Source organism: Plectrocnemia conspersa, unplaced genomic scaffold (assembly GCF_051122295.1).
Source record: "Plectrocnemia conspersa isolate PC_06_02 unplaced genomic scaffold, ASM5112229v1 ptg000001l, whole genome shotgun sequence".
Taxonomy (NCBI): domain Eukaryota; kingdom Metazoa; phylum Arthropoda; class Insecta; order Trichoptera; family Polycentropodidae; genus Plectrocnemia; species Plectrocnemia conspersa.
The window spans coordinates 25,700,830-25,713,959 of NW_028277165.1; the positions used below are offsets into that span (position 1 = coordinate 25,700,830).

Here is a 13,130-nt window from a genome sequence, read left to right on the forward strand (position 1 = left end):
AATTTTGTAATGTGTGCGTTCTCTTAATATGAATATACATATGTACATACATAGGAACTCCGGGGGGGGGGGGTAAAAATATTAGAAATATTAGATGTGCTTATAATATCATTTATAACGATTAGCAAATTTATAAGGTGCTATTTGTGTCTGGAAAAGTGTATTTAGTTATTAGTTCTATATTTTATGTGACTTTTAATACCGCTACTTGAGCGTGAGATTAAACTTGTTAAAGGCGTTATAAAACTAATTGATATGAACATTTGCGACTTGCTAAAAACAAGTGTTAGTTTTGCCGGCGTTAATTCAGCGCACGCGACAATCATATATTTGAACGGATTAGGACAACTTGCAAATGGACCTAAACAAAGAAAATGCACTATCCATCCAAAAGCCGGAAAAGTCGAAGAGATGTGTACCCGAATTACGAGTTCAGGTACCTGTATAATTCCTTGACCAGTAACAGAGTTGTCAACTCTTATAAGATAAATAATTTAGGCAGCCAGCTATTTGTATTCATACAAGTAGATAATCCAAATTGACCAATAAAACTTTATTATCAGTCCTCTAAAATGGTCAATGTGTTTGTATAGTATTGTCGACGTTTATCTAAATAATATTTACATATCGTATATGAACGTTTTAAATGTATGCGGATAGTCGTTTAGATTTTTTTTAAATTTAATTTATTGATTAATTTACTTTTAAGAAAAGACTGAAGACAAGTGGGCGAGTGTATTGATGTAAAATCTGCTCTCTCGGCTTTCTATGAGGCGCTATATTGTGCGTTCGATCAGTGCTTCACTCAAAAGCACCTTTGCTGCTTGGCGTGACATATCACAGATGGATTTCTGGTGAGTAAATTTTATTGCTAAAAATAAATCACGCCTTCCATAAGTTATGAAAGTTGCTCAAAACAAATAATGAATAGTTTCAGTAGAATTTGCTTCGATTTCTGCAGCCAGGACATCATCTATCTTTGCTGGTCTCCAATATCAAAGACTATTCTTATATTGTAATTTCCTGTCGGATTTTTTTAAACCATCTTTGACATTTATCGATATCTAGCGAATCCCCTACCATTTCTCAAATGCTTTTAGCGGCCGTAGTTTCCGATATTTTTTAGGAAATTCATATAAAATGCCATTGTAAATTTTGGGACCCATTTTTTTAAAAATCGGTATTTAAAATCTAGATGTGCACCAACATATATATGATAAAATACGTAATTAGGTATCAACGGCCAAAGCACGACTGACAATTAATGTTAAATTTTTAAATTATCAACGTCCCCAATTTGAGTTGTTCACGCGCATCGCACTTTCGTCATCTTGCTGCAAAATAGCCAGTACATGTATATTTTCATTGATATCACAAACGTGGGTAGTAAACAGACGCGCGTGTCTGCGTGGCATAAATCCAGCACCAGTAACGATTTCCTTTCGCGGCGTGCGTTCACACGCAAACGGTCCGGAGCCTCAAAACGGGGCTCAAAACTGAGGAAAGTGGGTGTCGCCTCAAAGAACGGGCGCTCGGGGATGGGAAACGGAAAAACGCTCAGCGTTGGACGTGCCGCTCAACTTGTCGCGCTGCTCAAATTTAAATTATTGCGCTATCATGGCCACATTTCTATCTTAGGGACTGAAAAGATCAAGGCGTCTTATTAATATTTAAAAAAAAATATAAATTTAAATATTCAATTTAAAAAAAAAACAACAAGTTATACTTAAAATAATGTGTTTCATGACAATGTGCGCTAATTATAAAATATTGATAAATAGGTGCGTAGTATTAGGTTTTCTTAGATTTTACTGATCTCACGGAGGAATATCCTGTTTAATTAATAAAATAAAAATGAACATATATTGATTGTAAGCGGTATTAATACTTTTTGGTGCGCACTGTACGCCGTCTCTGCGGATGCGTATTATCAATTAGAGTATCCATGGTTATTAGAATTTATACTGACCGTAAAATGGACGTAGCGCACGGTAAATTTCGCAAACTGACCCACGATTTTCGAAATAAATTTGCACAATTTGCAAGCATTGTTCTGGCGTAAGTATATTCATGGTGAAATGGCAAACCAAACTGAGCACAACAAACTATCAGCTGTCAAATTGGTTGTCGCTGGAAAAAGTGTTGGCAATTCAAAAAAAACAATCCCTTATATTACTAAGTTGAAATCATATTATTTTACTAGCACATGCCTGATATATTATATTTTCACTGGCAAAAATATATATCTACCTGTGAAAATGTATTTCAATATAATTTCACTGAAATGACACATGTTTAAAAATATTTTCGGGATAGATTCAAAATTGTTTTTTATATTTTCTTTGAGGGATAACCCGAGAATTTCTGGTTTAGAATCAGGGACGTCATTTCAACTTTTTCCAGAGGTGGAGGCAAAATTTTGGTAGTCAATGGTATTTTTTTAATGATTCGATCTCATTCAAATTCATAGCATTTTATTAAATGACATGCAATTTTCTGGCCAAATTTGAGGGGGGGGGGCAAGTGCTCTACTTGCCCCCTCAAATGACGTCCCTGCATACGTGTTTTTATAGACGATTAAATGCAAACACTTCTACTTATCGTAAGTCCTAGAATGTTTTATATTAGGTAACTGTTTATTTGCGAGGTTATTCTCAATATAAATATAATTGAGTATGCTCTCTTCGATTTTGTTGTTTTCCCAGGTTTTTGCATTTCTATTTATAATTTGGAGGATTCTGGTGGGATGATTCGAAATCCAGGAACACGTGACTCGGTGGGCAGAGGCGGCAGAGGAGGGCGAAAGCTCTCGCTCGAGGGTTGAGAGCTGGTGAGCAATATAGCCGGCCGCCCACGCCGGCCTTTGTGCACGAAGGTATTCGGGCTCGCCTTTGCCGCTTCGCTCGAGCCCGCCGACCGACGGATGAGCGCCACTGACGACGGTTAGCCCCAAGGTCGCCCTCCCCGTCCCTACCCGCAGCCATTCAACCTTCAGGTGTCTTCAATTGCCGTTTCGCGCGCGAGGACTAATAGTGAATAAAAAATAGACTATTACTCAAAAAAAGGAAAATAAATTCAAATAACAATTTTAGGAAAATTGGGAAAACAAATTAGAAATTATTTTCTATGAATCTTCCCTAAATGCATTTATTTTATAACCATAATATTTTAATTTAAAGATCAGTCTATTTGATTGATTCATCTGGGGTTTCTTTTTATAATAGGACGATTCCAAATTTTTTATCGATTCCGATTCCTACAATGTAAAAATAATAAATATAAAATAATTATTTTTACTAAATTAAATCTCAGTATAGCGAAACTCGCGGAAACGAAGAAAAAATGTTGTTTTACTGAAAATTCGTTATATTGAATGTAATGTAATTTTTATTTTATTTTTAATTACCATATTAATACAGCATCAAAATAACCTCTTACAAGATTGACAGATCGTTTTTTGCCCATTTTCGTAATAATCGTTCCCCTTCAACCGAAGAGGGTGGTACCGATGGATATTTTCTCAGTAAATATGCTAAGATGGAAAATTCATTTTTATTGGAATTTCACCAGAAAAATGGGATTTTCATACTTTTATATTTTTTAGAGCAAAAATACTCCCTTTTCAATAATTCTTTATTGTCTCTTTTTTAAATCGATGAGATATTTATCAAAACTATATTGTGGGGAGCTAATACGAAAGTACCAATAAATCCAAATAATCGTTTTCGGAATCGTAAGTAAAAAATTCTCATCTTCCGATGTTAATTCAGATATTTCTGACTTCGATTAATCGTCCCATCACTAGTAGAACTTTTCACTAAGAATGTCCAACCAACTAAGATCAAGGCTGACTGATGCCACTCAAGAATAGGTTCAACGATTAGTTTCAAATCCTAGTAGAATAAATTCACTAGTAGAAAAATAGAAGCCAGGTATGCGTTAGCAGGGACGTCATTTAGTGTGGGCAATTTCCCCCGTTGAATTTTGTCAGAAAAAGTAATTTAATGAAATATTACGAATCTTAATGAAATCGAAACATTAAAAAAACGATTACTGACTCGACAACTTTTATATCGCTGGTCTTAAAAGGCAATTACCTAACTACACTTCTGGGTGAATATTTTTCAGGATCTGCCTTTGTTTTTTGCCGCTCAAGAGTTCTTTAAGATTTCAGAAATTAATTTAGCGAAATTCTTTATATCGACTAAATTTTGTCTTATGCCGTCATTGAATTTCACTAGAATTTTGATTTATTGTAAGGGCTTTAATGTTATTGCTATACGGGTGTAACTGGGTTCAAAGTTGAAAATGTCTGGTGTGCGTTTGTGACGTAGCGATCATCGGTGGGCGTACGCCCACGCATCCCGGGGGCTCCCCAGCTACCCCGCGCGCCTTTCCCATTCTGCCAATTTTAGTTACGTCAGGCTTTCACTATAAATTCGACCGATTTTCCGAAATAAATGGATATGTAATAAACCACGCGAGGATTTAGACGTAACGCCTCTCCGCATAAAAATAATTAAAGTTAAATTTGCCCGTATTAATATTTCACTTTAAGGTCTCGTGTTGCAAAATTCTATGTTTTCATTACGCCCACGGAGGTAGCATACTTGCCTCTATTTATATCCTTTGATCCTTCGTCCCACTCACGTATGAATACACACAAACGCGAACTAAAAATATATATATACAAATTTAATGATCGTCTATGAAATTCATGTTAAAAATACATTTATAGACTCTCAATCGTTACGTAACGTAAGAGCCTTAAAATATATTTCAGCTAAGCAACAAATCCGGCGTAGAAGACAACGGGAAAACACTATACCTAATTCGTTTTCTAAGAAAACTTAAATGGTGCTGAAAGCCTTCCACAATTAATGAGAAAGAGATTTGAGTGGAACAATTAAAACTACTTTAAAGTTATAATGAAACAACCGAAACCAAATGAAATCGAATGATATAAAACTTTCTGCTACTACATAGATATTTAAACGCAATATGTCGCCAAGAAATACCAAGATTTATTCAGTGGGTAATTCGCGAGCACTGGCGAAAAGGAATCGCACCCAATTCGCTCGGACGCCATTATCAAATATATTTTTTTCTTAATTCAAATATTTTTTTATAATAAAACTAGTTAATTAAAATTTGGAAAATCTATCGAAAATGTTCGGGAGCCATAGACTTAGTGTAAATTCGCAATCATAGAGTAAAGAAAGGCTTTATTCTATTTTTACAATAGACTGCAATTTTGCTCTGCGCGGCCAAAAATATATACCTCTACGCTTAATAAAATATATGGAAAATATTACCAAAATCTTTGCCACCAATTAACGCCCGACAACTTTTATTAGCGCATTTTATAAATATAATAATAATTTTACGTTCTGCGTTGTCAATTAATTCTCGATTTACTTAAAGAAGCGTCAGCTTATTAGTAAAACCTCTCATTTTTACTCCGCATTTCGTAAATGGCTGCTTCTTTTTTTTTCATTAAAATAGTTTTGAGTTTCACTTAAATCAGTGATTGATAACATTATTTTATATTATTAATACAAAATAATACTAATAAATAATTTAGTTATTTAGAGTTCCGCCACTGGTTAACTGCCATCATTAACTAAAATTTGTTAAAATATGTTAATGGGAGGTACACTTCATTAGATTTCTAGTTATCCCATAATTATTTAAAATTATCAGCACAAAATATTAACAACATACAGCGACGAAAATTGAATATACCAGTCTTTGGTATTAAGCCATTTATCTGTTCATCATATTTTTTTGTAGTTTTAATTCCCTTTTATTTTATTAGGATATAATAAATTATTTATTATACGATTATTATTTAAATATTCTAGTAGTGCTGCTTTAATGGCGTTATTATTCGCGTGCGACTTTGATCCTCGCACAAAGGGCTTATCGATCTTCAAAAGTGCAACAAAACGCTTAATTTTTAAAAATAAATTATTCCGTCTTTTCTAAATGTTCAACAACAAACAGAGTTATTCTTGCGTTCATACTCTATGGACGCCAGCGGTATAAGAATGAGCGAGAAACTTGAACTCGAGTTGCTCCTAGCGTCTTGGCCAAAACTGCCGATAGAAAAATCGGGCCCCGGTGTTAATTGTAACTACACCCCTTCCTCTCGCATTAAAGCAAATCAAATTAGAGGTTTTTAAAAAATACACTATTTTTAAGATTACACGTACTTCTAATGATTTTTATTATTACCCTCAAACGTCTCCCAAATTCTCGGCTATCTTTTTCTTTGATGAGGCACATTTTCACCTCTTTGGGTATGTTAATAAGCAAAATTGTCGCATATGGTGCGAGGAAATCTTCAAGTGATTCACGAAAGAGCATCACATGTCCAAAAAGTGACTGTTTGGTGTGCATTATTGTCAGGCGGCGCTACTTTTTTTTAAAACGATGAAGGTCGGTCTGTAACAGTCAACAGTGAACGCCATAAGCGCATAATAACCAATTATTTTTTACACATAATCGAAGATATTGACGTGGAAGACATGTGGTTCTAACAAGATGGCGCAAATTGCCACACATCGGTGCAACGTTGGATGTTTTGCATTAAAAGTTCCCAGGTCATATTATTTCACGTTTTGGCGACTTCAACTGGCCGCCAAATCATGCGATTTAACGGCGTTGGAATTTTTGTAAGGTTACGATAAGGGTCGTGTCTACGCCGACAAACCCGAAAAATTAACATCCGCCAAAATGTACGAATAAGTCATAGAAAGGATCGGCTGCTTCAAAAGATCCAGACACAGACATTTAATTGATATTATTTTTTTATAATTACTGAAATACGTCAAATATGCGATTAATAAAAAATCTGAAGATATCCTTAAATTTGTGTGTGTTTTTTTTAAATCTAGTTTGGAAACTGAAGTTGGATCACTCTTTACTTTGTAAAAGTCTATGGTAGCTCTATAGTGCCTTAATCGATATCAAACGTCAGATTAATAAAAATAATCTGAAGATGTTCATAAATTCGTGTTTTTTTAAAAAAAGTTTAAAAACTGAAGTTGGATCACCTTTTATTATTACATGCAAATTTTAATCATAATACTTAATTATATAAATAAATTTTAACTTTATTTTGCGATTGTAACAACCCGCAGAAACGTGTTACTTTTTTGTTAACAGAACTTCACTTGCTTAAATAGAACATCACTATATAAAATAACCTATTTCTACTGACGTTTAGCTGGAGTTTTCAATTGCTTTTTATTTTACATATTAATGCATTAAAGGTATTTTTATGTGTTCTTGGATATATATATATATATATTATATTAACTTTAGTGAATTAATCAATTTATTTTATGCAATGTATGTAAATACATATCTTTCAGTTTATTTGTTTCTTATTTAATTTTAATATTTGATAATAGGAAATACAAGATGATGCGCGTTTTGAATCGGCTCGGCCCAATATCGATTAGTAGCCTTTTGCCTTTAAAACGGTTGAACGATCCAGATAAAATAGACGATATGTTGATAAAGGACTTCAATAAATACGATCAAACCCTCACCGGCGAAGAAAGAGTAAAAAGAATGTTTAAGATTAAGTAATTACACTTGAAAAAAAATGTTTTATGTGCGTTTGCTATATGATTAACTTTTTATTTTAGCGAATTGGACGAATACTCTGATGAGTTCAATTTCGTATGTCAATCTACAGTCATGGCCAGTATCATTGGAGTAGTTTACGGAGGATGCGTTAGCGGTTGGAACGCTCAGAAGAATTTTGTAGAAAGGAATCAAGCGTCTACGTTCTACAATGTACGAGAAGGGCAAGTAAGAAATAAAACTTATTTTTGGCGAATATAAAATAGTTGTTACGTTAGTTAATGCGTTTTTATTAATTAGAGACACCTTCAAGATAAAGTTATAATGGAGTTTATGAAGGGAGGTTATCGTATCGGCTGGAGAATGGCTTTATTTACTGGATGTTATACGTAAGTGAATTTTAATTTTGTAGAGTAAGTTATAATTCATATATAATTTAAGAACATAGGGTAAGAAAATGTTTAATGACAAACGTATTATTGAGATATTTCACCAGGTTTGATGAATATTGTCACTGATGGTTAAATTATTTAAGAAAAAAAAAATTTTCAATCGGAAACTCGACATGCATTAGGTGCTAAAAGCACATAAAACTTCTATGACGTTAAAATCAAGAAATTCACAAAATACATCCAATACAAATCCGAAGTACATAATATAGCAAAATATTATTAAATCTGCTCTGTATAAGATGGAAAACCTAAAAAGATAGACACATAAGTTCAAATACATACATTCCCAGTATTTTTCACCAAAGTTTCTCTATTACATATTATTCTGAATTTAATTATTATGAAGTATTTGTATGTCCCAATGAATCTAATATGTATTTTAATTTAAGGTTAATCTCTAAAGTTATACAAGTTTACCGCGGAGAACCGAGTCTAGTTGAATACATCGTCAGCGGTACAGTTGTGGGAACGTTATATAAAATTAATATGGGTTTGAAAGGCGCATTTGCTGGTGGCATAGTTGGAACCGTTTTGGGATTTGTATGCGGAGGCGTTTCCTTGATGATTCTTAAAGTCACTGATATCTCAATGGGCGATATACATCTATGGCAACATCAATACAGACAAAAGAGGTAAATATATAATAAACGTAAGCTTCTTAACCATATTTTCAAACGCTCGTTCATATTTATAAATGTATCAATATCTTGGGGTAAGTTGCCTCTAATGTTAACTGTCTTATTTTTTTAAATATGAGCCGATGATACATTCTAGTGGATGCAAACAAAAAGTCACTCTTAATTAAAAATTAAGTACGGTTATAACTGAAAATTTTAATTCACACTTTCTCTTACATAAAATATTTGATATTGTTGTTAGTGTTGAATTTTATGATATTAACTATTAATTGTAGTTAACCCTTTCATTGCGTTTGACGTCACCAGACGTCATGGCGAATAAGCCCCAGGCTCGGATGCCAGACCTAGCAGTCGTACTTTTGAATCTTATATTAGTTGTTTCATATATGTTAAGGCTTAAAATTGCTTAAACGAAATATTCAAATATTTAACTAACGACATCTCTTGTTTGCTAAAAAACATTTGTGGATATATTAAAATTTAATATTTTTCGAGGAATTATGAGTGTTTCGTATTTTCGCCATTGCGGCGCTGCTATCGATTTATCATAGAATTGTATGGAGCATGAACGTGTTTTACAATTTACACCGAATGTTCGACACATATTTTAACCTTTATGGATTAAAAAACAACTTGATATATACATTGACATGTTCATTATCTTTTATGAAGTAACAGGATAAGTTTATTTTTTATTTAGTTAATTTACAGGATGATTAGTAGTTTTCGCTTTACACGAGGCATTTAAAAAAATAAAAAAAATAAACCCAATATTATATATATACTCATTTACAAAACATTGAATATTTACAAAGTTTTTCACTTAAAATAAATAATTTAATCCACTCACTCTCGTCACAATCGAGAGGCAAAGTATCTCACCGCCCGCGCCTGGTATATATGAATATATTTTTAAATTGTAATATATTTTATACTTTTGGCAATCATGACGCATTAGGTTAACCCATCAGGTCATGATGGTCATAATTTTAATAAATAAATAAAATATGTAAATGTAAACAGGTAACTTTTGGGTTATAATTCGTTGATGTCGATTCTTTCCAGAGTAATTATTTGTCTGTATGTATCGTTAAAAACATTTAAAATGTTTCAGATTGGCTGCTATCAACAAAGGCGGTAAAAATACAGAACACTTGGAAAATCCGATGCAAATAGCGCATGATGCAAACTTGAAAATAGAAGGGAGGGTAGATGAAATTTTTACTGAAAAGTAATTTGACAGTAATAATTTAGAATTTTTAGTTTTTAAATTTATGTATTTATACAGTTATGTAAAATAAAAAAATGATCATATAAAAATGTTGACTATGATTTATTATTATATAAAATTACACGATTGTTCACAACGTTCAATGAGGAAGGAAGCACTATTTATTTTTATAATTTACCGAGAGTAAAAAAATAAACATTGACAAAAAACTATTATTGTCGAAACATTTGTCAAAAAATTAAACAGATTTTGAGCAATTTGATAATCTTATTACACCTAAGTATGCATTACATCTTATAAATAAGTTATCGTGTTTATGAGTGCCTTTACCTAAATTCTAAAATCAAATTAAAAGCCTCAAATATGCTTTAAAAATATATAAAGTCAGAGCATAATTTTAATACGAATAATTCTGTAAACTTAATAATTAATAAATAATTAGGCCAATATACAAACACACATTGAAATTTAGATATGATATTCATTCTTAATTACAATTTGATAGATTTTTAAACAAATACATAAAATATTATATGTATGATTATTTATAATGTATATATGTATGTAATGTATGTAAATAAATACAATTTGTGGCAAAACTCTTAAAAACACTTTCCCTGATATCTCCTTGAGATCGTTTTGTAAACACATATAATTAACTAAACATATTCAATAAGGTTATTTTTCATATATTATTATTGCACTGTAAAATCAAACACATTAGGCAAGATTATGACAATTTTGTAGATTTTTAAAATTTATACAAATTGACGTATACATACATATGGTGATTCATACTGTTATTAACTGTTATATTATAGTTTTTCTTTCATATTTTAATCATAATTTGGATTATTATATTCCATTAACAAAATCAATATATACATAAATTAAATTTTAAGGAAACATACGACAATAAAATGTCATCGACGGACAATAATAATCCATAATGGATTTGCACTGTGATACCGTTAAAAAATGTAAATATATAAAACGTGCATTTAATATTTTATTGCGGCTTGGTGATTCGTTTGGCTCCTCGGTTCGGAGGTCCCTTTGGTTTGGCGAATGCGGGCCGGTGAAGATTTCTCTTTGGGTGAATCTCTTCGTGCAGAAACTCATCAGTCAGTTCTTTTCCGTCATCTATTTCAATCTAAAAAAAAGAATAAGATTTATTTTATAAATATATTTTAGCTGCACATTCTGAGACAATCAATAAAAACTATTTAAAAAATTAAGAAACGAATAACGTTTCTTGTGATTTCTACAATTGAACGATTCATATACAGTACACCCCCCAATAACACGGTAAATTGGTGACGTGCTATTTGAGTGCCTGTTACTATATGTGTGAGCGAGCCAAATGTAGTATATCTCACCACATACACTTGATTCGTACGTATCTATTGCAAAAAAATTATGAGTATTTTCTAGTCCCCAACTACACGAACACAAATATCTCATTCTCAATTTACCGTGTTATTGGGGGGTCTACTGTATGGTATTTTTTTTATTCTTAATTCATTTTAGGCAAAATTATTACAATATGATATTCAAAATGCAGTGAATTTAATATACGATAATTATTTATAATTACCTTCTTAACGACTTGTATACCTATTTGTTGGATACTTTCTAAAAATGGACCTTTACAACTAGAATACACCATCTTCTCCTTAATTGAGCAATCGTAGCCAGGAATCGAGTAAATGAACACTAAAAAATAACATTTATATAACAAAAATCAACACTGAGATATTGAGATGTTTTGAGCTTTCTATTATAATACCTATAGTCTCCAGATGGTCTCCTTCGTGCGTATGCTTGAACGTGAACAAATGATATCTTGCAGCATCGACCGGTATCTGAGAAGGTAACTCCTTGGTAGTTATGTTATCGGATTTGGAGAGATGAATCTTTTCTTCTTGAAAATCTAAAGATAAATAAAACTTTATATGAAATTTATACCTAAAATCAATTAATATGTTATTGATTAAAATAATACCTATTCTAAACTGAAGGTAATTGAAACGATTGTGTATCATTTCGACCAAAGCATCGTGAGCCGCTTTAGTCATAGGAAATGATACGCCGCCTAAAGTCTGCTGTCTAAAACATAAATATAAATGAATATTTGATACGGAACATTATATTACATGATTTATACCTAGAATCTGGACTATAAACGTCAGTACTATCGTGAATAGTCAAAGCTCGGAGAGCTTCTTCTCTATCGGTCAACGGAGCTGGTGTACGTTCACCTTTCTGATGACGTATATAACCCGACAATGATGCATCTTCCTAAAAAACAAAAATAATCATTTAAAACATTCATAAGACACAACATACAATTTATTTATTACTTTTGTAGAGCAAAACAGTTCGTCTTTCAAGTGAGTAGTGCCAAATTCTTGTTTCAACGTAGCTTTTGTAGAAGCGTATAGCATTTTTTGTCTGACCGGAGCAGTATCAGGTGACCAAGTGATAAACAACCAATCGTATCCGAGCGAGTTCTTTGTGTCTAGCCTGAAAAATGCACATAGTTTGCCATCATGAACGATGATAATTGAATTAGATCCATACCTGAATAGAATATAGCATGGTTGGTCTTCGACGACTAAATTTGGCACAACTTTGTCAAAGTCCTTATCCCATGCACCGATCGCGTTACATTCTCTGTCGAGGGTCAGCTCCTCTGATGTGTAAAAATAGCATTTCATTCAATCGTCTCGCTCCAATAATAGAGGTCAATGTGATAAAATGATAAATAGAACGAACCGTTATTGATAATTATCTTGAGTGCTCTTATGTTGCTGTCATGACATTTTCCGAACGACTTTTTCAGCAAATTGTTAGCTGAAAATGATATCAATCAAATAAACACCGTTTCTAGTGAGAGATAAAGTGCATTGCGCATAATACGATAACTGAATTAGCGAAATACCTCGAATTCCGGTTTGGTGAGACATCGCCCAAGTCTACGTTTCAATGGCGGAAACATATGATTTTTATCGTTTGGCCGTAACACAACAAATTTTGTCTTTCAGCTAGATAATATTTAAAACAAATATAATAAAAATTATATTATTTATATTGCTATGCTTGTGTACAATGATGGAAAAATAATACATTGTATATATTAAAACAAAATCATACAACATAAATATGAAACGATACAATTGAACCTGCTTTTTATAGCTGACATTAAATACA

At 32.4% G+C, this 13,130-nt stretch overlaps 2 protein-coding genes across 2 annotated transcripts; one reads left to right on the plus strand and one right to left on the minus strand.

Annotated features, from left to right (window-relative positions):
• The first annotated feature begins 7,168 nt into the window (after positions 1-7,168).
• On the plus strand, positions 7,169-10,006 carry 140up (RPII140-upstream gene protein). Its single transcript, XM_088187591.1, has 6 exons — positions 7,169-7,277; positions 7,419-7,595; positions 7,659-7,824; positions 7,897-7,985; positions 8,438-8,680; positions 9,801-10,006. Exons 2-6 carry the CDS (start codon positions 7,429-7,431, stop codon positions 9,919-9,921), a joined length of 786 nt encoding a protein of 261 aa, XP_088043717.1. The 5' UTR covers positions 7,169-7,277; positions 7,419-7,428; the 3' UTR covers positions 9,922-10,006.
• Positions 10,007-10,738: 732 nt separating this feature from the next.
• twf (twinfilin actin binding protein) lies at positions 10,739-12,948 on the minus strand. Its single transcript, XM_088187577.1, has 9 exons — positions 12,862-12,948; positions 12,696-12,773; positions 12,501-12,612; positions 12,281-12,443; positions 12,085-12,218; positions 11,923-12,026; positions 11,707-11,850; positions 11,515-11,633; positions 10,739-11,070 (listed from the first exon to the last, which is right to left on the minus strand). Exons 1-9 carry the CDS (start codon positions 12,884-12,886, stop codon positions 10,927-10,929), a joined length of 1,023 nt encoding a protein of 340 aa, XP_088043703.1. The 5' UTR covers positions 12,887-12,948; the 3' UTR covers positions 10,739-10,926.
• Positions 12,949-13,130: the final 182 nt, after the last annotated feature.